Below are 25,046 nucleotides of genomic sequence, written 5' to 3'. Positions count from 1 at the left end.
TGCACCAAACTCATCATGTCCCCTAAAGGCTTGAGATTCAAGACCAGAAAGACCATCAATTAACCTTAGGTCTGAACTTTTGGAAGATACAAGGCTTACCTCCTCTTACCCTTTCAACAGCCCACCTTCCCGTATTTCTAGGTTCAGGGGAGGTGGACCATCACAGACGGTCACTGTCACCTTTGGGACTTCATAAAGAACATTTGCCTATGGTATTGAGAAATGAGATCCTGCCTTACCCAAGCTGCCCCACTCCAAACCTAGAACATCCCACCTTCAGCTTGCCCAAAGACTGTGCAATTTCCTGCCTGTGAAGCACGACTCTTCCCGCCATACCCTTGCTGCTTAAACCATTGACTATTCCAGTATGTGTATCTGGTCTCCCCAGGTGGACAGTAAGCTGTTGGAGGTAGTGACCTATGGATGACACGTCTGAATCTCTCTCTTCATGTCAGGGCTCAATGGGGTAGATTGTTGATTGAAAGCAACACAAAGGTTCTAGGGCCTCTTTTCCATAATCACATGGGCCTGCCTTCACACGAGGGTCAGCCATTTTGTGGGCCCAGAAAGAGCAAACCAAAGGATGCCTGAAAGATGTTTAATCGGTGTTTTCCCCATAATTTCCAGCTGTCATCTAATTTGCAGAAAACCCATATTTTCACTAATTAGTAGGAGGAGCCATGACAGGAATCATGAACTTTTCTTTTTTTTTTTTAATTCTTTTTTTTTAACGTTTATTTATTTTTGAGACAGAGAGAGACAGAGCATGAATGGGGGAGGGTCAGAGAGAGAGGGAGACACAGAATCCGAAGCAGGCTCCAGGCTCCGAGCCGGCAGCACAGAGCCCGACGCGGGGCTCGACCTCACGGACCGCGAGATCATGACCTGAGCTGAAGTCCGGCGCTTAACTGACTGAGCCACCCAGGCGCCCCAGGAATCGTGAACTTTTCTATAAAATAATGTTTCTTTTGCTTGACAGCATATCAGGTCATTAGAGATGGGCTGTACATTCATCACTCCAGCCGCAGCAGAACAATCATGGGCATTTTCACAGCCAAAATGATCCCCCAAGTCAAAGCATTTGCAGAATGCATATTTTTGTAGATTTGCTAATTATACCCAAGTCCTGTCCCTAAATTTGTTTTTGAATGAAGCTGACAATATTGTCAGTTCAAAGATATTTTCCAACATTCAAGACATTTCGTTCATTGTTTATGTTAGTCCTTTCGCACGCACGTGCACACGTGCACGCACACTCACACTCGCCTTCCCCTACAAAAAGTACACATAAAGAGTTATAGAGAACAATGGTTGTAGGATTGCCTCAAGAGCAAAAGCCCAAAGGCAAGGGGGCTGACTCTGAGGCAGGTACGCAGGGGCCTAAGGGCCTACCTACATCTTTACGTTACTTCAGACGGCAAAGGGGGCAAAGGGAAATCGAGGAGCTTTATACCGGTGACTGGCACCAGTGTTCCAGTCTACGTAGCAGTCAGCATTAACTCTTGCTTACGGGATCCGATGTAGTGCCTTTAATGGGGCCGATATGGCGGGTGGGCCATGAGGGGCTGAGAGGCATGCGGGTGCTGGAAAATTTGTAGACGTCATCTCGTTTCTCACTTGAACTCTATGATGAATGTACTATTGCCGTTATTTCCCTGGGTCTCGATTCTGGGAAGCAACAGAGCTGCGATTTGAACCCAGCTCTGCTGTCTCCACAGCCCGCGACACCATACATATTCCCAAGGATGATGGGGGACTTGATTTATACTATTGAAACCCAGGAGTCTATCTTTCTTCCTCATTGGAAAGGTCCAGTCGTCCTTATTTACGTATTCATTCATTTATTGCCTAAAGAGTAATACAGTCTCTCAACACGACATTCGAAGGAGGGATAGGGTGAAGAGTCCGTCTTCCTTCTTCCCAAATACCCGGCTCCCCTTCTTCAAGGCAACCACTGATGGCAGCTGCTGTGCATCGCTCCAAAACGTTCACCTCTTCACTCCTTCCTACCCAAGGTCAAATGTGAGCAGGCTGCGTGGCTCGGAAGCCTCAGTGGCAATATTTGGAACAGGATTAAAAAGGCCACACGTCGTGCTTAGCCACAGAGCAAAAAGCAGGCAGAATTCATCCTCGGTACTCACTCTGTTGCCTTTGGGTGACTCTCTCCACCTCCATCCCTGTACTTTCTTACTCACCCTAACTTGTCCTCTCCTCACTAGAGAGAACCACCCGCTTCAAACAGCTCCTGCTCTGTTACGTTCCTCAGAACCCTACTCGCTATGCACCCCCCCCCCCAGGGGCTGTCTTGGCTGAGAAACTCATCCCCACTAAGGAGTTCTTGGGTGTCTGTGGACTGATGAGGCACCCTTTTCACAAAACACGTTTCCACTTCAACAAGAGGATTCAATCAAAGAGTGACTTGAATAATGGGGATTTCAGATACTTTGTCATGACAGGCCAACAGGATATTATTTTTTCCAGTCTGACTCTTCCTACTTCCCCTGTGGGTGTCAAGCCAACTGGGTGTCAGAGAACTTTGGCCACCCGAAACCGTTCCATTCCCAGTGCAGTAAGGACCCTGATCTTGATTTTTTTTTTTTTTTCTTGCACGATGGGACACTTAGAGTTTTTGAAACCAAATCTCCAGTGCTGTAGACATTTCTCCCCTAATATGTCATAAATACAGGCTCAAATCTTATCTAGAAAAAGAAACAGCTACAACAATGAATAGGAGAATTATGCTGACTTTAATATCCACTAAATGCTATTTGATTCTGCTCCTTCCAAAATAATAGAGTTGGAGCAAAGTTGGAGCAGATGGCTTCACAAACCCAACATTTTTCCCTAATCTGGGGGTAGGGGGAGGCGGGTATCTCTGCTGGGAATTAGTGAAGAAATCCTTGTGAGTGGAATTCATTTGGACGTCCACAGGTAATATTCTTTTCACATGATTAGACACAACTTCACAACCCCAGGGAGAGAAACACTAGGGATCTTCATCAAAGCCACCTGCATTAAGGAAACAAAGAACATTTTCAGCCACGGCATTGGGAACTTTGCACATAGTAGAAGCATAAGACGTTTTTTACCGAACAAAGGAGCATATAGAGGAATTAGAAAGGAAGTCAAGGTAATGGTGCTTCCCTTGGATAGTTCATACAGATCCAGGGCAAAATAATTCATCCTGCCAGTACTGTTGAGGCAATTACAAATGCATGTGTTCGTCGTGCATTGAGAATAACAGGCTGTGTTCTTCAAGGTAACCTTAACCTGGGGGGAGGAAGTTCACGCCCAAACCTTGAAGGTCTTCAGGAAGAGACAACATAAAATGGTAACACACACATACCTACGTCCCCTGAAATTCTTACCCGGAAGGTTTAGCGGTTTCTCAAGCCCGAGGCATAATTTCCCTCTGTGCTAATGGAAATTAAGCTGCTGGCTCTGACTGATGGCAACATCCATTCCGCAGATTTAGAACATGTGGCCCAAGAGGCTACACTATCTGCCCCACCAGATGAGTTACCATTGCAACTCCAGGCCCCTTGGCTCCCTGGATCTATTGCTTGGTACAACATTAAGATCCTGGACATGGTATTAAAAACAACCCCCAAATCCTGGACGTGGCGGGATAGTAGAGACATGTACATTTGAGCCATATTTTTGCTAATGAAACAATATCCCCCAGGGACAGAAGGAGAGCCAATACTAATTAACTCTTTTGCAAAAATGATGTTTCCCTGTCAGCCTCAACTATTATCTACTAAGCGGCTTCCACCGCTCCTGCCCTCTCTATGCTATGGCTCCCCAGTGCCTCCATATGAGCCCCGGCACGTATTTGCACATCAGCTTGCCAGAGTGATGGACCCTTGTGAGCACGGAAAGAGTTGTTTCCTATGACCAACTTTCTCGTACAGAGATGGAGACCGAGATTGTACACTAGCTAGTCAACCGGCCTAAACTGGAAAACAAAGCTGCCCCATATAGTCCTGAAGCTGGTAGGCGCTTTCGAGATTATCTCTCCGAGCCTCCTCGTGTTTAAGGTAGAGAGAATATAGCTCTGAGTAGAGGAGGGATGTGCCTGAGGTCACAGGGTTAGTGACCGAGCTGGGCCTTGAACGAAAGCCTTTTGACTCCAAGTTTGGTGTTTTTATTTTACTTTTTCAAATTTATTTATTTATTTATTTATTTATTTATGTATTTATGTTTAAGTGATTTCTATACCCAACGCAGGGCTCAAACTCACCATCCCGAGATCAAGATTCACACGTTCTTCCAACTGAGCCAGCTGGGCACCCCTTGGTGCCTTCATTTATTTATTTTTTTACCCACCATACTGACTCCAGATTCACTTTAGCCTCTGGGAATAAATCTGCTGTGTGGAGCCAACACGATGAAAAATGCAAGTGGACCAGGCGGGTCTATAACCAGCACCGAGAAGGTGGGAGGAGGCCTACGGCCAGGCCTCCAAAGGTGTTCTGGGTATGTGAACTGGCATCTCCTTCGGTCCTCAAGGAAGGCAAGCAAACGTCATTGCACCATTGTCCAACTAGAAGCACAGAGTGGTCACGGCAGCAGCCTGAGTACCTAAGTCCTTGCTCCCTTGGTCTTTCTCCTCGCTTTGGGCCTCTGGATCGATCCTTTCCCTACATTTTCCCTCCCAATACCCGTCTCCACCTCAAAAACTCTCTCTGGACCTAGAAATTTGGCTTCCTGGGGAAGAAGCTGAGCATCTAAGAGTGTAGCGCCGCTCAGTGGGCATTCTTGGTGGTGTGCGATGTGCACTAGTCTGAGAGCCAGGCGACCTGAGTTCTGGCCCCGGTTCTGCTGCTGATGGCGAGTGAGTGTCTATAAGGCATTTTTCTTTCCCTGCTTAAGGTTCCTCATCCGGAAAATGAGGGGATCACACTAGACAATGTCGAAGGTTCCTTCTGGCTTTAATAGTCTCTGACAATTATTATTATTTTTAATCCAAGTTAGTTAACATATGGTGTAATAATGATGCTGGGAATAGATTTAGTGGTTCATCACTGACTTATAACACCCCGTGCTCATTCCAGCAAGTGCCCTCCTTAACGCCCCTCACCCATTTAGCCCATCCTCTCACCCAACACCCCTCCAGCAACCCTCAGTTTGTTCTCTGTATTTAAGAGTCTTTTATGGTTTGCCTCCCTCTCTGGTTTTATCTTATTTTTGCTTCCCTTCCCTTGTGTTCCTCTGTTTTGTTTCTTAAATTCCACATATGAGTGAAATCGTGTATTTGTCTTTCTCTTATTTCACTTCACATTATATACCTTCCAGTACCATCCACATTGTTGCAAATGGCAAGATTTCATTCTTTTTGATCACCAAGTAATATTCCGGTGTGCGTGTGTGTATGTGTGTGTGTGTGTGTGTGTATGTGAGAGAGAGAGAGAGAGAGAGAGAGAGAGAGAGAGAGAGGCACTATCCCATCTTCTTTATTCACCAGTTGATGGCCATTTGGGCTCTTTCCATTCTTGGGCTATTCTGACAATTGTTTTGAATTACACATGAATCTGTTTTGACCTTCTGTCTCTTCCCTCCCGCCTTAGTCTAATAACCCACCAGATTTGCACATACTAAGTTCACTAAGTGCTTCCTTTTTTATTTATTTTTTATCTGAGAGAAAGAGAGAGCATGAGCAGAGGGGGAGGAGTAGAGAGAGAGAGAGAGTGAGAAAGAGAATCTCGAGCAGGCTCCACGTTCGGTGTGGAGCCCTATCCAGGGTTCAATCCCATGACCCTGGGATCATAACCTGGGTTGAATTCAAGAGTCGGACGCTCAACCAACTGAGCCACCCAGGCATCCCTCACTAGGTGCTTCTATACACACTTTCTCAGCCAGGAATAAGCCCAGGTATATACCTGCACGTGTGCCTTTAGTTTTAAGGAAGAAGTATTTCCCAAGACCATGTATGTGGTCACTAATTCAGTATTTCTGGAATGTAAGTGTAGACAACATGCCTTTGTCTCTCCCCATTTGGGAAGCTTGTTTCTGAAGGAATGCATTGTGCGGAGCCTAAAGATTTGAAAGTAGAACTGGTTGCAGGTGACTTGAAGGATGGTGAAAATACTTTGTGCTGGAAGGTTTTCTTCAGTCTCTCTTGTTTGTGCCTAACCTGCTGTCCACACCTGCTGTCCCCATCTGAAATAAAACCAGAAAAGTTAAAAACATAAAACTCACCAAATTCTACACTTAACATGGGTGAATTTTATGGTGTGTAAATTGTACCTCAATAATCCTCTTAAAAACATAAAGTTCAATGCACAGAGTGTCTGTTCTAGGCACCTCAAGGAGTCAGCTTTTCTATGAAGTTGTGAGAAGTAAGTACCACACTGTAATGTGTGGTACAGGCAGGCCCATTCACTTGCCAAGGATGCCTGCTTTCCCTAGAGCCCGGTACAGGGACCAGCAGGTTACTGACATGCCCAGTACAAAGAGGGAGACCTAGGGGTGCCTGGGTGGCTCAGTCGGTTAAGCGTCCGACTTCGGCTCAGGTCACGATCTCGCGGTCCGTGAGTTCGAGCCCCGCGTCGGGCTCTGTGCTGACTGCTCAGAGCCCGGAGCCTGTTTCGGATTCTGTGTCTCCCTCTCTCTCGGACCCTCCCCCGTTCATGCTCTGTCTCTCTCTGTCTCAAAAATAAATAAACGTTAAAAAAAAAATAAAAAAACAAAAACAAAACAAAGAGGGAGACCTCTGTGCTGCTACTTACAGAACCTTTGAGTCCAAGCACTTTCCTTCCCTAAAAGAAACACACTGGGCTTTGCATTGAGACTGAGAGAAGCTGTCTGAATCGGATGGAAGGGCCTTTTGATACATAGGAAATCAGTTGTCCTGGACTGGAGATATTCTCAGAGGCAACATCAGGGTCCACCACATGTCGCGCTGTACAGGATGGGCCATCGCTCCACCCAGCCTGGCTTCTCCTGCCTCCACTATCACTCCTTGCTTCCCACATCCACTCAACCCACTGTTGGCTATGGGCCAGAGAGCCCCTGTGATCCGGGGCCTGGAACACAGTAGGGCACTCAATCAACATTCTTTTAATTGAATTGAGATTGAGGTGACAGCAAGGACAAGCAGTCCAAGGAATCTGGGCCAAAAGACAAGGTTCACTAAGTTAAAATACGGTCCAAGTCGCATTCTTCGCTTGACTTCATTCATCTCGGCACGAAAGTACAAATCATTTTCATGACATGGAAATAGCCGCCATTTTGATGCTGAGACTCTATAAACTCAAGTCAGGTGACAAGTTAATCGGATCAGTTATATAAAACCTATAAAATTCAAAACCTTACCCAAACGGGCATCTTACCAGAAGAGTTATCCAGTCGTAACCACCCACAACAGAGATGTGTCTGCCACTGCTCCCGCACACTCTCCTTCATCATGCAGTAAAACACGAAAATGAGGAATCCTACATCAAAAGAAGAAGGCCAGTCTTCTTCAGTTTCTTTCACTAGCTGTCACCAACACCCAGACCCAGGTCTACTCTTGTCACCATAGATATTCCTCCTGAGGAACCCCAGGGCCATTCTGGCTTTCCGAGCTCATATTTCGAGCTTCCCTTTCAAAGGCAGTGATGGTAAGAAGGCCTCTATCAAGACTTCAAATCAACCATAGTTTTCGTCTTGGGCTGCTGTCTATCCTAGAGCTTGAGACATCAGCTCTGCAATGGTAGCCACCCTCCAAGATGGCTCTCAATGATCCCTATGTACTGGCATCTGTATCCTTGTGTAGTCTCTTCCCACACTGTATCAATAGAATATGGCAGAAGTGATGGCATGTCACTTCCAAGAATAGGTTGTAAAATACATTGTGGCTTCTTTCGTCAGTCTTTTTTTTTTTTTTTAACGTTTATTTATTTTTGAGACAGAGAGAGACAGAGCATGAACGGGGGAGGGTCAGGGAGAGGGAGACACAGACTCCGAAACAGGCTCCAGGCTCTGAGCTGTCAGCACAGAGCCCGACACGGGGCTCGAACTCACAGACCGCGAGATCATGACCTGAGCCGAAGTCAGACGCTCAACCGACTGAGCTTTGTGGCTTCTTTCGATCTCTGATTACTCCCTCCAAAGGAATCCCAGTGTTATATCTTAAGGACACCCTGCGGTCCTGTGGAGAGGCCCACATAGTGAGGAATTGAGGCTCCCAGTCCACAGCCATGTGAGTGAGGCTTCCTGGAAGCGGATTCTCCAGAGCCAGTCAAGTCTCCACATTACTACAGCCTTGACTGACAGCTTGATTGCAACTTCGTGAGTCCCTGAGCCAGAAGCACCCAGCTAAGCAGCTCCTGAGTCCCTGATACACAGAAACTGGGTAAGATAATAAGCGCTGTTGTTTTAGGCTGCTAAAATTTGGGAACACTTTGTTACACAGCGATAAATAACTAATACACATGCTCTTTGGCACAATTACACCACGTGGAAACCATACATTTGGATGCCGTCATTTTTCACTGCCAACCCTGATTTTGCCCTGAAAGTGGGATAGACAGAGAGAAGCTGATGGTATCCACCAGCAGTGTTGGCAATTTCTCACCCCCATCCTCTAAAATACCTCCTTGTGGGGCGCCTGGGTGGCTCAGTTGGTTAAGCATCCGACTTCGGCTCAGGTCATGATCTCGTGGTCCGTGAGTTCAAGCCCCGCGTCAGGCTCTGTGCTGACTGCTCAGAGCCTGGAGCCTGTTTCAGATTCTGTGTCTCCCTCTCTCTCTGACCCTCCCCCGTTCATGCTCTGTCTCTCTCTGTCTCAAAAATAAATAAACGTTAAAAAAAAATAAAATAAAATACCTCCTTGGGAGAGAAAAGTAGGACTTGAGATTATCCTGATGGCAAATGCTCTGGAGGGCCAATTGGATTTCCTGAAGTTTGGAGGCGGAATTGGCAGAAATAACTCCCATCGTCAGCCTGATGTTTATTTGTGGCCCAGGCTAAGTGTCTTTTTATCCACCAAGCCTTTCCAACTGCCTCAAACTGGAACTCATCCTTTTCATTTCTGAGCTCCCATAACACTCTGTTTCTTACACAGTTTGCTACATGTGGCCACTTTCCCCATGGATTGTCCATCTCTCCACCCAGCTGTAAAGTCTTTTCATCTTCATATCACATCTCCCTTTGTTTCCAGTACTATGTGTGGCAGCCCAGCAGATAGATGTTTGTTGACTTGGCCTCCAGGGCACTCGATATACAAACTCTCACAGTTTTTCCGCAACCTTCGTAATATCTTCCTGGGCCTCAGAATCTTTCTTTTGTCTCAAGTGCAGGTTGTCACCCTTTGTTCGCTACACAAGGTTTGACTTGCCCCCTCACTGGCCAGTTGTGCTGAAGTAAATGATCAGTGACGGATTGAATCTGTCTCGACTCATTGCAAGTTGAGCATGAGCCAATGGTAAATGCCCCCAAAGCTCGCTTCAGCTATAGCATTTAGTGGAAGTCAAGAATCTTTCTCATTGCCACGTAGTACTCCATTGTGTATATAAACCACCATTTCTTTATCCATTCATCAGTTGATGGACATTTAGGCTCTTTCCATCATTTGGCTATTGTTGAGAGTGCTGCTATAAACATTGGGGTACAAGTGCCCCTATGCATCACCACTCCTGTATCCCTTGGGTAAATTCCTAGCAGTGCTATTGCTGGGTCATAGGGTAGGTCTATTTTTAATTTTTTGAGGAACCTCCACACTGTTTTCCAGAGTGGCAATGAGAAAGAATGAAATATGGCCCTTTGTAGCAACGTGGATGGAACTGGAGAGTGTGATGCTAAGTGAAATAAGCCATACAGAGAAAGACAGATACCATATGGTTTCACTCTTATGTGGATCCTGAGAAACTTAACAGAAACCCATGGGGGAGGGGAAGGGAAAAAAAAAAGAGGTTAGAGTGGGAGAGAGCCAAAGCAGAAGAGACTCTTAAAAACTGAGAACAAACTGAGGGTTGATGGGGGGTGGGAGGGAGGGGAGGGTGGGTGATGGGCATTGAGGAGGGCACCTTTTGGGATGAGCACTGGGTGTTGTATGGAAACCAGTGTGACAATAAATTTCATATACTGAAAGAAAAAAAAAAAAGAATCTTGGCTGAGGTGGGTGAGAGTCTCCTGCCATCTTGTCCTCGTTTCGACCTTTCTCCTACCAGCACCGTATTCAGTTTGGGCGGCTTTGTTTTGAGACGATGACAACAAATCGAAGTACTCGAGAATAGAGAAGTCTTGGAGTGGGAACACAGGGCAGGGAGAGATGGTAGCTATGGCTACAGATCTGAAGGGGCTATCACGAAAAGAACAAATTAGGCGTGTTCTGTGTGGTGGCCAGGTCAGAACTGGGAGCAGTGGGAGGGAGCCACGGAACAAGCACGCAGTAGCACATCCCAGCTAATCTTTACTAGGTAGTGTAATCATAGCCATTATGCTATTCGTCTTGTTTTTACAGATGAGAGACCCCACAGTCCAAGAAGTCTAGTACATTTGACCCAGTCACAGGGCTAATGTGAAGGTGGCCGTGTCTAGACCAAATGCGGGCAGTCTGGCTGCAGAGCCCAAGGTCTTAACCACGGCCCTATGGACACCACCCTCAAGAAAGGGCGACCGGGTGAGATGTGGAGCCGATCGGAAGCTTCAGTGGTAATCATATTACAATATATCAGTGTATCAAATCAACATGTTGCACGCCTCACATTTACACAGCTTTAAATGTCAAGTATATTTCAATTAAAAAAAGGAGAAGAGTTGAAGGCTCTGCTTTATGGAACGGTGAGCTCTCGGTCCCTGGAAAGTTTCAGGGGGAGGCACGTGGCTTCCTGTCACTCAAAGGGAAGTTGGATGGGGAAGATCTCGGGTCCCCAGCCCCAGCCCCGAGACTCTCTGAGTCCAGGTGGGAGGCAGCAATCTGGAGGCTAAACGGAAAGACGTGTCTCACCAACTCCCCTGAGGGCTTTATCTCCATGTAACCAAACAACGGTGGTGACGAATCGAGCAGCGTTCACCCTTTCTGAGCAGCAACCACCTGGAAGGCGCTGCAGCAAGCTGGTGAGAGCAAAGCCCGGTCTCGGAGCAGGTAAAACTCCTCCAGCTCCAGCACAAACGAGGGGCAACAGTGACAGGAAGCACCTATTACCGTTCTGATTTCCTGCGTGGCGTTTAGTTTGTTCTCAGACTTAAAGGTTATTATGTGAATTCCAATGAGCTGCCTGCCAGCTCTCCCTCTCTGCCTGACAGCCTTCCCTTTTCTTTCCAATAACAGATTGATCTGCTTACTCACTAGAACACAGGCATGAGGGAAGATGTCAGGTTTTTGTCACCTGCAGTTTTATTTGTGCATCCCTCCTTCAGAAATGGCTCATCAGGCGCATAATTTTTTCACGCCGGACCACAGGGCAACCCCCTTCAGCCAGAATTGCAAACTTGCCATCTGTCTTGTAAAATGGCTAATTTGTTCACTTGTTTCACTGCATGCTTGTTCCGGGTGTGTGTGTGTGCGTGCGTGCATGTGTGTGTGCGTGCATGTGCGTGCGTGCGTGTGTGTGTGCAACTTGAATTTGAAACTCAGGGCTCTGCAACCCCCTCCTCTGCAAGATGGCACATTCTATCTTGTGAGGCAGGACTAGGAACTGGAGACACTTGGTGCTTGATTGACATGAAGCGTATCTGACAGACAGAGACAGCTTGACTCTGTTGACGCTGGATCTGTGGGACTTTGGATTTAGTCCTCAGGAGATCCCCAGTTGGATTCTGCTTCTAAGCCATGGAGACTTCCTGCTTAGATACTACTTTCTCTTTCCACCGCAGGAATGGAACACTTGCTGGTTTGAAAACACCCCTCCTTCCTTTCTAAGCTCTAAACTGCTTTGCTTTCTCATTCTTTTCTCAGCTTCCCCGTTAACCCCTCTTTCCAAACGGTGAGTGTGTGTCTCTCCTCAGAACTAGTGGGTGGGGTTATTGCCGAGGGAGAAATCCGCCCCGGCATCTGGTTCCTAACCCACTTCTGTACACATTCTACACCGAGGCATTTTGTGTCTTCTTACGTCTCGATCAGAACGTGCTTGGAAGATTCTGGTGGGACAGAAAGTCTCAGCTGATACACTTCATTGCTCTAAAATGAAGATGGTTTCTTGAATTGTATGTAAGACGTGAGAGCAAAAATTGTGCCTTATTCTAGATTGCTCCCCCGTCTCCCTGAAGCACCTTGCAAATGCCTGGCATAGAGCCACTACGTACCAATTCATATTTCCGAAGATTCCTCAGGGGTTAAGAATCAGACGACAAAGTGTTCCGAAGTTATTTAAATGCTAGGTTAAAATAAATTTTAAAGTCCCCCCCCCCAGCAGAATTTCTCAGAAGTTTTTACCTTGGTAAAGGTAAAAACATGTATTGTGCCATTTTAAGAATGGGAGAATATAGTTTTCTGCACTTCCCAAACTTCTTTGGCCATAGAACTCTTCTCTTGCTGGAGGATCCTATGGACCACCCACGGACTGGAGTTCGGTAAAGGGGCTTATTAAACAGATACATAGGAGCAGTAGGCGAGACCCTAACTCAACACACTGCCCAAGTTCACTCACAGCTGCCCCAGTAGCTCAAATGAACTGGGCCAAACTTGAGTATAAGAAGAACACAGAGCAGAGTTTTGAGAGTCCCAGGAAACCGCTCTGCGTGCCTCTTGCCCCCAAGATTTTTAATAGGCCAGGTCAGGTTAAAATGAACATCAACAGTTACTCAGGGGTATGTTAACCAGATCCCTGGTTTTGGCCTCCCATTTAATCACTTCATTACCATTTGCTCCATTCACCAGAAAATCAGAGTGAAATTAAAGAGCTATAGAAACACTAGCTTAGGATCATCTAATTCAACCAGTCGTGGTGACTTTTTCAAGGTCAATGTGCAGCAATACCAGAACCTTGACCTCTCACCTTGGCCCACTGCTGTTTGCACCTCACCTGCATTCCTTCGTGACTGTCCACTTTCCTAGCCCGGCTCCTTCCCACAAGATTAGGATCTCTGATGTAGCCAGAGCCTAGGGGGTCAAAAGTTTAATATTTCTACTGTCCAGTAATTGGTGTATTCAACTGGATTGCGCACTTAAGAATGTCAATGCAAGTGTGGGTCTGTACACTTATGCACAATGTGTTGATGCAACGAAGACTGTAGAAAGTATTACCAGTCGGTGTTTGATATAAACATCGCCAACTAGCTGGGGTTGAATTAGCTCTCTGGGCTTTTCTTTATATCCCCAAGCAGGAGGGAGCTCATTCAATGAAGTCCCGATGGCTAGCTAATGTTTCCAATGGCTGCCTGTCAATTCTTTTCCTCCTTTCAACCCCCAAAAGGTGAGATTATCTTCCCAACCAGCAAAGCTTTGGTGGAGGTCTGGCTAGCCAGAGAAAGTACAAAGAAACAGATGTTACCTTGCAACGTGTTGAAAATGGCAAAAAGATATAAGAAAAAGATCCTCACAGGTCCCCAGGCAAAGAAGGCAAACCCCCAGGTGAGGCCAAGTAAGAAGGTCAGGCTTGTTGTGCCTTTGAGGTCACGCAGGATTATCTTCCGCCGGGTCCTCTGGCTTTGGGAGTTCATGGAATTCAGTTGAGCGAAAACAGCGCAGAACATGGAGAGATTCATTAGAAATATGAGGCAAAAATAGGCCACAACTGAGGTGTAAAAGATAGAATCATCTTTAATCCAACAACTGTAAGAGACAAAGAAGAGAGGGCCGTTGTCAGGTAGAGAAGCACAAACTTGCATTTTGTGGTGAGAATCTGAAGATCACCTCATCGGTTTTATTTCACCTGAGAGCACCTGCCCCTGGAGAGGGGAACCGGTCTGTCTGGCAGGAGTTCACTCACTGGGGACACACTGGGGCTGGAACCCCAACCTCCTGAGCCCCCAGCCCAAGGTTGTTTCCAGCGCCAGACATCCTAGAGGCTTTGCAGGAACTTCTCAGTCCGAATCCCCAGGAGGCTACTCTGTTTCTCAGCAGCAGAAAAACAGATTTCTTATTTTCTTCCAAAGTGGCTTTCCACCACCACCCCACCCCGCGCGCCCTCCCCCTCCACCTTACACCTAAGCTTTTATTTGCAGGATGGATTCTGCTTTGCATGATAAATATCACAGTAAAAGGACATGAGCAATGACTGCTTTTCTGAATGTTATATCAAACAATGACGAGATCATCAGTGTTAATGAAAATGCAACAAAAGGAGAGCAGCTCCGGTCGCATTGCTTTCAAATGTGATGTATATGTTAAACCTCTCTCCGCAGTCTCAGGTTTGGTCGACAAAAGGGAACACTGGCCGCTGGGATTGATTAATGAATGGCTCTACTGTTTCTATTAAAGAAGAAATATGTGACGATTCATAAGAACAGATACTTCGGCTAATTAACATTTCCAATGACTAGAGGCGGTATCTCGGGTTGTTGAACACGGACAAGCTTTACTAATTTAACTGTGTGTCAACTTAGCCGAGATCTCTTTTCCAGAACCAGGAAAATCCTTTGTGATGATATCGTTCGCGTTGGTGTGGATATTTTCACGTATGTGAGTTTGTGTGTGTTTGTGTGTGTTTGGAGGGAGGGAGGGGAGAAAACATTTGATTTCCCTAATGGAGTCTGATACTTAGGGTTGCCTGAACATCATCTTCAGCCTTAAATGAGGCTACCGAAGACATTTGAAAAGGGGCAGCGCTACATGTTTGGATACAGAATCATCTCTAAGGCATATTGTTAAGTACCAAACAGAGTACGTCTACCATAACAGAGTGTGCAAGAGAATATCTACACAGATCTGATTGCTGGTAATAAGAGTTGCATCAAGGGACAGAGACTGTGTGGCTAGAGGTTGGGAGCGGGGCTTACTTTTCATCCTCTATCCTTTTGTACGTTTGAATTTTGTAGTGTGTGCATGTATTACTTCTTCAAAATATAATTATAAACAAAGCTCTCAGAGCACTCTGCCTCTTACTAACCAATTCACATATGAAAGAGCTCTTTTCATGAGTGGAGTTGGTTTTGTTCTGGTTTTTGCTTTTGCTTTTGATCTTTGAAGAAGAATCTCCATTAGGTAGACACTGGGGACCCTTTAAGCCATGGAACAGGCATGGAGGAAGGACAGAGGAGGAGACGAGAAGGAAGGGAGGGGAAAAGGGAGAGAAAGGAAGGGTAACAAGAAATTAGAACTGGAAGGCATCTGCTGAAGAGGACAATATAATTCTGACCCTCTGGAAACTGTCGTCTCAATAGGAAAGATGGGGGAGTCTGGGGGTCCAGACCTCCTACGTTTGATTCAAGTCCAGTGGGAGAGGAAATCTGTAGTAAAAACAAAAACAAAAACAAAAACAAAAACAAAAACAAAAACAAAACAAAACCAACTTGAGAGGCAACAATGAAGACAATGAATCTGCATAAGTAAAAAAGCAATAGTGCCTGGCTGGTTCAGTTGGTTGAGCGTCTGACTTTGGCTCAGGTCATGATCTCATGGTTTGTGAGTTTGAGCCCCACACTGGACTCTTTGCTGTCAGTACAGAGCCTGCGTCAGATCTTCTGTCTCCCTCTCTCTCTCTCTGCCCTTTCCCCACTCGCGTTCTCTCTCTCTCTTTCAAAAATAAATAAACATTAAAAAGAAAAACCCAATCAGAAGCATGAAATGAAATCATGCAGTCTAAAGAACCACATGGTAACTAGCTATGTGCCTATAAAAGAAGGTTCTGGAAATGTAAATGGCTACCTTCTTGGGGCTGTGGATGAGAGCATCAAAGAGATTGGGCTGATACAGTAAGAAGAAAACAAAAGATGATGAACACAGCATGATGTATAGACTCATCAAATCACTAAGCTGTACACCTGAAACTAATGTAATGTGGTGGGTCTACGGTACTCAAAATAAATAATAAATAAATAAATAAATAAATAAATAAATAAATAAATAAATTTTTTTAAAAAAAAAGAGAAAAGAAGAAAAGAAAAACAGGACAACAAATCTGAGCCAATTTACAAAGGAAAGCAGTGGAGTGTTTTTCAGGGGAGGCCTTTGTGGAAAGGTGGAAAATTTCCTTACAGTGGCCACGATAACTCCTTCCAAGTTCTGTGAGCTTTCTAATCATAACTGCTGCAGGTTAAGTAGCCCTTACTATGGAACAGGCCCCATGCTGAGCACTTTATATACATGATGTCATCTTAATTTGCACGCTACATTGACAGCAAACATTATTGTTCCCATTTTCCAGTGGAGGAAATGGAAGGAAGAGGTAAAGTAAGTTGCCGGAGGTCACACAGAGAGCAGGCACCTAGCCATTATATGAGTGCGCCCATGACTGAGTTTAAGCCAAAAAGGCTGAGGCTGAGTCCCCCGCCCTCCCACCCCCCACTGAAGCCAGCATCAAGACTGAGCCGCAGGTCAGAACACCTCCCCGCACACCCTGATGGACAAGAGCATCATCACCTGGTACTTACAATGGAGTCGTTGAGCTTAGGGTTCCGTATAGGTCTTTTTTCACACTGAGTGTGATCGCCACCATGATCCCTGGGATTCCTAGAGTGGGGAAGCAAGCCAAAGGCATTCCATTAGGAAGCAAGGAGCGGTCCTGATCATGGACTGTGGGCCCTGATACACCAAGACACTGTTTAAATGAGCCACAGATGTGCGGGCATCAAAATACCATTGTTTGCAAAATGTTTGTGAAGTCTTCCAAGTTAAACATTTCTAGGAGTTCTCCAATCTGCTAAACTAAACAGCATGCCAAAGGCTCCAATACAACGCCCACTGGTTATTAAAAATAGCTCAAGCGCCAAAAAATCAACTTGGCAATAGAAGTATCTAGTTCGGAATGCAGGTTCATATCAAGCACTTCTTCCCAGATGATGGGCTGCCAATTTTTTCTCCTTTTCCATAGAGCCCCTGACTTCCCGGGACCTTTTTGTCTAGGTCACCTTGGAGGAAGGGTGCAAGCAATCAGTTGCAGCCTTCAGTGCTTTCTGACAGGGGAGCTGTTTCCACACTCGCTACTATTTGACATTTTGACTAGATCGACCAGTTAACGACCAGTCAATTCGGCCAGACTATAATAAAGCAATCAGTTCAGTCAAAGTGGTCAAACGTGACCCGAGTGTAGACACAGGATCGAAAAATCCAATTTCAGGTACATTTGCAAAATTTAAATGATCTCTTTATTTCTAACAATGTATTTCTCCTAAACTAAGAGCATTACACCTGCACACATTTTAGGGGTTTTTGTGAGATACTTTGCAAGGCTGTTCTAAACCCCAGAGTGCTAAGTAGGCATCTTGAAAAACCCTCTACTGTCCGATTCTGTGAGAAACGAGACAGTCCCTTTTGATTGGTGTATCACACACTTAGCGCAGTGCCTAGCATGATGTAGATATTTACAAAAACACCTGTTGGGGAAAAAACACCACAGGAACAGACCCGTAAATATGAGGAACAAACTAATGGTTGCCAGGGCGGGGGGAGAGAATGGGGGATGAGCAACTTAGGGGAAGAAGAGGAGGAAGAACAGGCTTCCGGTTATGGGATGAATAAGTCACAGGGCTGGAAGGCACGGCGTAGACTCGTCCGATCACTAGGTTGTACACCTGAAACTCATGTGACATTGAGTGTCCACTATACTGCAATTAAAAAAATGTTTTTAATCTGTGAGAGGCCAGAAAGGAGGGATGGAGGGAGCTCTCACGCTCACGATGGAAGTTGGGAGGTGGTCCCCAAGCTGTGTTTACACTTCGGTAATTAACAAGTTAATAAATTACCGATTAACAAACAAAAAGATCCCGACTGGTTGTTAACAAATGTGGACCGATCTGCTGCCCTGGACAGGGATTTAAATACAGGAGTAAAACCTTGTCAACAGGTTGCAGAGCAGGAAGCCGATCTGAATCTGGGCGGCACACCCCGTGAGCCCGCACGACTTTGAGAAGACCGCAGGCACAGGCCTGTGAGGAGGTGCTCTGAGGCCATCCCCTACCCGCCTCTCTATCTCCTGAGTGGGGTCTGTCACGAAACATTTTCTCATCCCTCCCAGGTTCGGAGGAGGTGTGGGGCTTTGCGCCCTGCCCCCTCAGAACAGAGCTGCAGGATATAGAACCGCATAGCCTCAGCTCAGAGCTGGTTCTTCAGCGACAGGGAATCCCTCAACTCGTGTGGTAGCCATCTGTTCCCTTTTGTCCTTCTTTCATAGCGAGCGGGACGAGGCCTTGGCAGCTGGCACCTTTAGCTACTCTTCCGTCCACCGTCTATGTAAGTGATCAGCTGAATCTGGAAGCAGCTTCTAGCACCGTGACGGGTCGAGCCAGTCAGGCCGTGGCCTTGGCTTGGGTGTGTACTTGACACTCCCGAAATGTATCCTGCCTCCAAGTACCGAGTCTTATTTAGCCTTTCCTGCCTCTCCCGGTACACCAGCAAGTGCGTGTGGGCCGAGAAGATCGGAAAGAGAAGTGAGCTCTGGAGAGCACACTTAAGGAGCAGGTGAAGCCGGAAGGGGCTGAAAAGGAAGCTGAGGATGACGACGAGAGAGGAGAAAAGCCGGGACCAAGCGCTTTTTACAGCCCGTTTACTGTTAGCCATCTGTGGGTTATCTGCGTGGGGGGTTATCCATGAAGCCCCTCCCATATCAGTTTTCAATCCCTTGGTTGACTTGAGATGAAGACTTCCAGGCACAGGAGGAGTATACTGACTGCTTTTAGCTCCATGTTCCTGATGGATTCTAACATGTACTAAAACAATCGTAGATGATGCTTTGCTTAATATTTGCCTGTCTCTGCCCCCCGACATTAGCATGGATAATAGCACTGTGTATCCAATGAAAGTGTGTGTGCTATGTTAATGAGCTCATTAAAAGCAGGAGGAGCTAATTGGGAAGCTGTTGTCTTTACAAGGGCGGCGGAAGATAAAATCTATCCTCACATGGATCCGGGGCATCCCACTTAATATACATCTTCTGTGTATCCAACACATTCTCTGAAGTCAAACTCTGGTTTGAATAGGCAAAGCGAAGGGACAGGAGCTGGCCTGACCGTGTCAGAAATACAGGGCGGCAAACCAATTAAATAACATTTAAAAGAGGGAATAGTCATGCTGGGTTCCCTTCCTGGCTTTTTCCATAGAGAAGCAGTGACCGCCAGGAGGTATAGGGGGAATCGGGGCGTGTCTGACCCCGCACCCCTCCCCACATTGCACGCGCTCTGTCCCTTCAACAGCAGGGCTAGGTCACAGAGGTTACATGTCCAAACTCCGGAGCCAGATACCTGCTCCAAATCCTAGCCCTGCCACTTACCAGCTGTGTGCATTTTGGCAAATCACCTAACGTCCTTGTGCCTCAGTGTCCTCACCAGTAAGTGGTTATGATGATGAAATCTTTCTCACAGAGATATAAGGAGTGCTAACTAAGTTTGCAAAACACTTAGAACAGTGTCTGGCACGTGTAAGTGCCACCTACAGAAGTACTACCATACGTGTAAGTGTTGGCTATTACATCAGTAAGTATTTGTTGGGTTTTAACTTCTGTAGAGAGAAGGATAGCATCTGACAGGTTCACCGCGGTAGGTCCTCCATTTAGCACAGTACACAGCAGGTGCTCAATAAATATTTGTGGGCCAATTCCTCACCATAGAGGTGAAAAATTGAATTTAGGGGCACCTGGGGGGGGGGTCTCAGTTAGTTACGCACCTGACTCTGGTTTTGGTCATGATCTCACGATTTGTGGGTTCGAGCCCTGCATGGGGCTCGTGCTGACAGTGCAGAGCCTGCTTGGGATTCTCTCTCTCTCCCTCTCTCTCTCTCTCTCTCTCTCTCTCTCTCTCTCTTTCCCTTTCTCTCAAAACAAAGAAAATAAACTTAATTTTTTTAAAAAAAGTTGAATTTATAGAGCAATACAGGCAGAAAGAGAGACGCACAGCCAAACACCAGTGAGCCAATCCTTAATCCCTTACTGATGCTAATACCAGAATTTGGTCCTGAATAATGCATCTCATGAAGCTTGAATTAGAAATACGCACAAGGCTTCAAACAGAGACCTCAAGGCCAATGGCAGATACACTTACCCCAACCAACTAGACAAAATTTAAGGATATAATTGGGAACGTAGATGTTGAAGACTCGGACCAGAGAGATATACATGTGGACCCCCTCCAGGCCCATCCAAGTCAAAGAAACGAGCAGGAAGTAATGAAGTGCCCCTGCGGCTGTGATACACAGTCCCGCCTTCTGAAATGACGCGGACCAGGAATTGACCAGAAATGCCAGGTTTAGCATCAGTAGTGCTGTGCACAGGTTGATCAGGATTTTGGAAGGATGATCTTTTCGAAGTTTGCTAAAAGAAAAGACACAGTGTTTAGTTAGGTAGGGTCTCTGGTTTGAATCAAGCATTGCCACATCTGATCTGCCTAATAAGTGAAAGAACAAAAGAAGTGACTGTTGAACTTGCTCGTTCTACCTTACACGTCTGGATTATTGAGCTCCCCACCCTCTTTCCAGGTAGTCAAAGTATCCTAAATACGGTGCCCTTTTCTAACAGGAATAATACTAACCTCAGGCAGCTAAGCAGCCCCCTTTTATTTTTCTTTTACTTTCTCCTTGTCTTTTTCTCTTGGGGAGAGGGGAGGGAGGTGTTTCCTGAATACTACCATTCTATCATCACTCCTTCAGCAGACTCAAAGCTTGATCTACTTGTTACTTCTTGTGCTGTTGATTTTAGCCACCCTGACAGGGGTGAGGTGGTATCTCATTGTGGTTTTGATCTGCATTTCCCTGATGATGAGTGATGTGGAGGATCTTTTTGTGTATCTGTTGGCCATCTGGACGTCTTCTTTCGAGAAATGTCTGATCATGTCTTCGGCCCATTTTTAATCGAATTATTTGTTTTTGGGGGGTAGTCAGTTGTATCAGTTTTCTTACATATTGTTTAAACCATTGTATTGTACACATTTTAGAAGTTTATTTATTTATTTTTTAGTAATCTCTACACCCAACGTGAGCCTCGAACTCACGACCCTGAGATCAGGAGTCACACACTCTTCCAACTGAGCCAGTCAGTGCCCCAGTTTTTTATATATTTTAGATACTAACCCTTTATCAGATATGTCATTTGCAAACATCTACGCTAGAGGTAGAATATTTTCAAATCTCAGAAGGCTCCTTCGTTCCTTCTCCCATTCAATAACAACCCCCAACTCCCCCTGACACATAGTAGAAGTAACCAATATTTTAGCTTTTGTCCCCACAGGTTTAGTTGGGCCTGTACTTAGTACTTCATGTAAATGGAACCATGCAGTATGCTTTCCTTTTTTTCTGGCTTCCTTTTGGCTCAACTCTGTGTCTATGAGCGTTTGATATTATGTTGTATTGTTCAGAAACAGTTCATTCTTTTTGTACTGCTGTGAAGCATTCCGTTTTATGAGCATACCACAATTTATTCATCCAGTCAACTGTTAACGTACATTGGGGTTGTTTCCAATTTGGGGCCACTATGAATGAAGCTGCTGTGAATATTCTTATATATATCCTTTGGTGGACACATGTCCACACTTCTCTTGAATAGTAAAGTTTCCGGGTCAACAGCTAGATATATATTCATCTCCAGTACGTATTGCCAAAGAATTTTCTAAAGCATCTGTGCCATTTTGCATCCCTACCAGTAACGTATAAGAGTTCCATTTGAGGGGCGCTTGGGTGGCTCGGTTGGTTAAGTCCGACTCTTGATTTCAGCTCAGGTCATGATTTCATGGTTCGTGGGATCAAGCCCCGTGGAGTGCAGAGCCTGCCTGGAATTCTCTCTCTCCCTCTCTCTGCCCCTCCCTGGTTTGTGCACACTCTCTCTCTTTCTCTCTCACTCTGTCTCACCCTCTCAAAATAAATAAACATTTTAAAAATTTTTAGAAAAGAGTTCCAGCTGTTCCACGCCCTTTTGGGCACTTGCTCTTGCCAGTATTTTTAATTTTAGCCATTCTGGTAGGTACACAGAAATATAACTGTGGTTTTAATTAGCATTTCACTGATGAATAATGATGTTGAGAACCTTGTCACATGGCTATTAGCCATATGAATAAAGGTTAGGATTACACATGGATATCCTCTTTTGTGAGGTACCTGCTCAAGTCCTTTGCCTACTTTTTTTAAATTAAACATTTGTACTTCATTTTTTAATTTTTATTTATTTTTATTATTTTATTTATTTTATTTTTTTAATTTACATCCAAGTTAGTTAGCACATAGTGCAACAATGATTTCAGGAGTAGATTCCTTAATGCCCCTTACCCATTTAGCCCATCTCCCCTCCCACAATCCCTCCAGTAACCCTCTGTTTATTCTCCATATTTATGAGTCTCTTCTGTTTTGTCTCCCTCCCTGTTTTTATATTATTTTTGTTTCCCTTCCCTTATGTTCATCTGTTTTGTCTCTTAAAGTCCTCATATGAGTGAAGTCATATGATATTTGTCTTTCTCTAATTAATTTTGCTTACCATGATACCCTCTAGTTCCACCCGCATAGTTGCAAATGGCAAGATTTCATTCTTTTTGATCGCCGAGTAATACTCCATTGTGTGTGTGTGTGTATGTGTGTGTATACATATATATATATACTACATGTTATTTTTCCATTCATCCATCGATGGACATTTGGGCCCCTTCCATACTTTGGCTATTGTCGATAGCGCTGCTATAAACATGGGGGTGCCTGTGCCCCTTCAAAACAGCACACCTGTATCCCGTGGATAAATACCTAGTAGTGCAATTACTGGGTCACAAGGTAGTTCTATTTTTAGTTTTTTGAGGAACCTCCATACTGTTTTCCAGAGTGGCTGCACCAGCTTGCATTCCCACCAACAATACAAAAGAAATCATCTTGGGGCGCCTGGGTGGCTCAGTCGGTTGAGCGTCCGACTTCAGCTCGGGTCACGATCTCGCGGTCCGTGAGTTCGAGCCCCGCGTCGGGCTCTGGGCTGATGGCTCAGAGCCTGGAGCCTGCTTCCGATTCTGTGTCTCCCTCTCTCTCTGCCCCTCCCCCGTTCATGCTCTGTCTCTCTCTGTCTCAAAAATAAATAAATGTTAAAAAAAAAAAAAAAAGAAAGAAATCCTCTTTCCCCGCACCCTTGCCAACATCTGTGGTTGCCTGAGTTGTTAATGTTAGCCATTCTGACAGGTGTGAGGTGGTATCTCATTGTGGTTTTGATTTGTATCTCCCTGATGATGAGTGATGCTGAGCATTTTTTCATGTGTCGGTTGGCCATCTGGATGTCTTCTTTGGAGAAGTGTCTATTCATGTCTTTTTCCCATTTCTTCACTGGATTATTTGTTTTCTGGGTGTTGAGTTTGATACGTTCTTTAGAGATTTTGGATACTAACCCTTTATCTGATATGTCATTTGAAAATATCTTCTCCCATTCCATCAGTTGCCTTTCAGTTTTGCTGATTGTTTCCTTTGCTGTGCAGAAGCTTTTTGTTTTGATGAGGTCCCAATAGTTCATTTTTGTGTTTGTTTCCCTCACCTCTGGAGACGTGTTGAGTAAGAAGTTGCTGCGACCAAGATCAAAGAGGTTTTTGCCTGCTTTCTGCTTGAGGATTTTGATGGCTTCCTGTCTTATGTTTCGGTCTTTCATCCATTTTGAGTTTATTTTTGTGTCTGGTGTAAGAAAGTGGTCCAGGTTCATTCTTCTGCATGTTACCGTCCAGTTTTCTTAGCACCACTTCCTGAAAAGAGTGTCTTTATTCCATTGGATATTCTTTCTTGCTTTGTCAAAGATGAGTTGGCCATACGTTTGTGGGTCCATTTCTGGGTTCTCTATTCTGTTCCATTGATCTGAGTGTCTGTTTTTGTGCCACCTTTGCCTACTTTTAATTGTATTGTCTATCTTTCATCTGTAGGAGTATGTATATATATATATATATATATATATATATATATATATATGTATATATATGTGTGTGTGTATATATATGTGTGTGTGTGTTTGTGTGTATATACATACACACACTCATATGCATCCTACAAAAAAGTCCTTTGTCAGATATATGCATTACAATATGCATTGTAAATATCTTCTCCCAATTTGTGGTTTGCCTTTTCACTATCTTAATGGTGTCTTTAAAAAAAAAAATTTTTAAATGTTTATTTTTGAGAGAGAGAGAGAGAGAGAGAGAGAGAGACAGAGTGTGAGTCGGGGAGGGGCAGAGAGAGAGAGAGAAAGAGAAAGAGAGAGACAAAGAATCTGAAGCAGGCTCCAGGCCCTGAGCTGTCAGCACCAGAGCCCCATATGGTGCTCAAACCCAGGAGACATGGGATCATGACCTGAGCCGAAGTCGGACGCTTAACCAACTGAGCCACCCAGGCACCTCAATGGTGTCTTTTGATAAAAGAAGTTCTTAAATTCAATGAAATCCAATTTATCAACTTTTCCTTTTATGCTTAGTGTTTTTGTATTGCTTTTTAAAAATCGAATTACAACCCCCCCCCCTCTTTAGAGGAGCCTGGGTTGTTAGTTTTTCATCTATGCACTTCATAATCTAATGGATTTGACCTCTTCTTATTGTGATGAATAGGAACATTTTACGAAATTAACATGGTTACAGTGACAACAGCATTCATCAAACCAAATTAAACCTACTCAGAGCAGGACTTTATCAACTTACTGAAAAGCTATGTATGTCACCATTGCAACTCCCAGGAAAATGGAGGAGATTCCACATCCAATGTATGTTATAAGCACTAATATCCGTTCATTCACTGCATCCACTGCAGACCTGGATAAATCCTAGGAAATGCAATAGGCTGTGTTTGATACATTTTCCAGAGCAAGTTTATGGTAAAAGCCTTCCAGGGATCACTAGCGGCAGGTTCTCAGGATATATAGCATCTCAGCTATAGCTCTTACAAAACCGGGGTACGTGGATGGGTATATGATAAGACTGTATGTTGTTTTTTTGAGTATGCCTAGTGCAACTTACTGTGTACAGGTCATGAAGAGTCATCAACAGCACTGGAAGAACATTTAGTCCTTGGTTTTATTGTCATTAACATGTTCCACACTTAAAAT

The 25,046-nt window shown here is 45.0% G+C and overlaps 1 protein-coding gene across 1 annotated transcript in view; it reads right to left on the bottom strand.

Moving 5' to 3' along the window:
• Positions 1-2,844: 2,844 nt before the first annotated feature.
• ADGRG4 (adhesion G protein-coupled receptor G4) overlaps positions 2,845-25,046 on the bottom strand; it is an 89,286-nt gene continuing 67,084 nt past the window's right edge. Inside the window, 8 exon segments of the mRNA XM_042973976.1 lie at positions 2,845-2,849; positions 2,971-3,005; positions 5,991-6,162; positions 7,335-7,436; positions 13,419-13,699; positions 16,459-16,537; positions 20,059-20,327; positions 24,643-24,764. Of these exon segments, the coding sequence (XP_042829910.1) occupies positions 2,845-2,849; positions 2,971-3,005; positions 5,991-6,162; positions 7,335-7,436; positions 13,419-13,699; positions 16,459-16,537; positions 20,059-20,327; positions 24,643-24,764 (1,065 nt within the window).

Source organism: Panthera tigris, chromosome X (genome assembly GCF_018350195.1).
Source record: "Panthera tigris isolate Pti1 chromosome X, P.tigris_Pti1_mat1.1, whole genome shotgun sequence".
Lineage (NCBI taxonomy): Eukaryota > Metazoa > Chordata > Mammalia > Carnivora > Felidae > Panthera > Panthera tigris.
The sequence above is the reverse complement of the archived record's forward strand: the minus strand, read 5'-3'. Positions and strand labels throughout refer to the sequence as shown.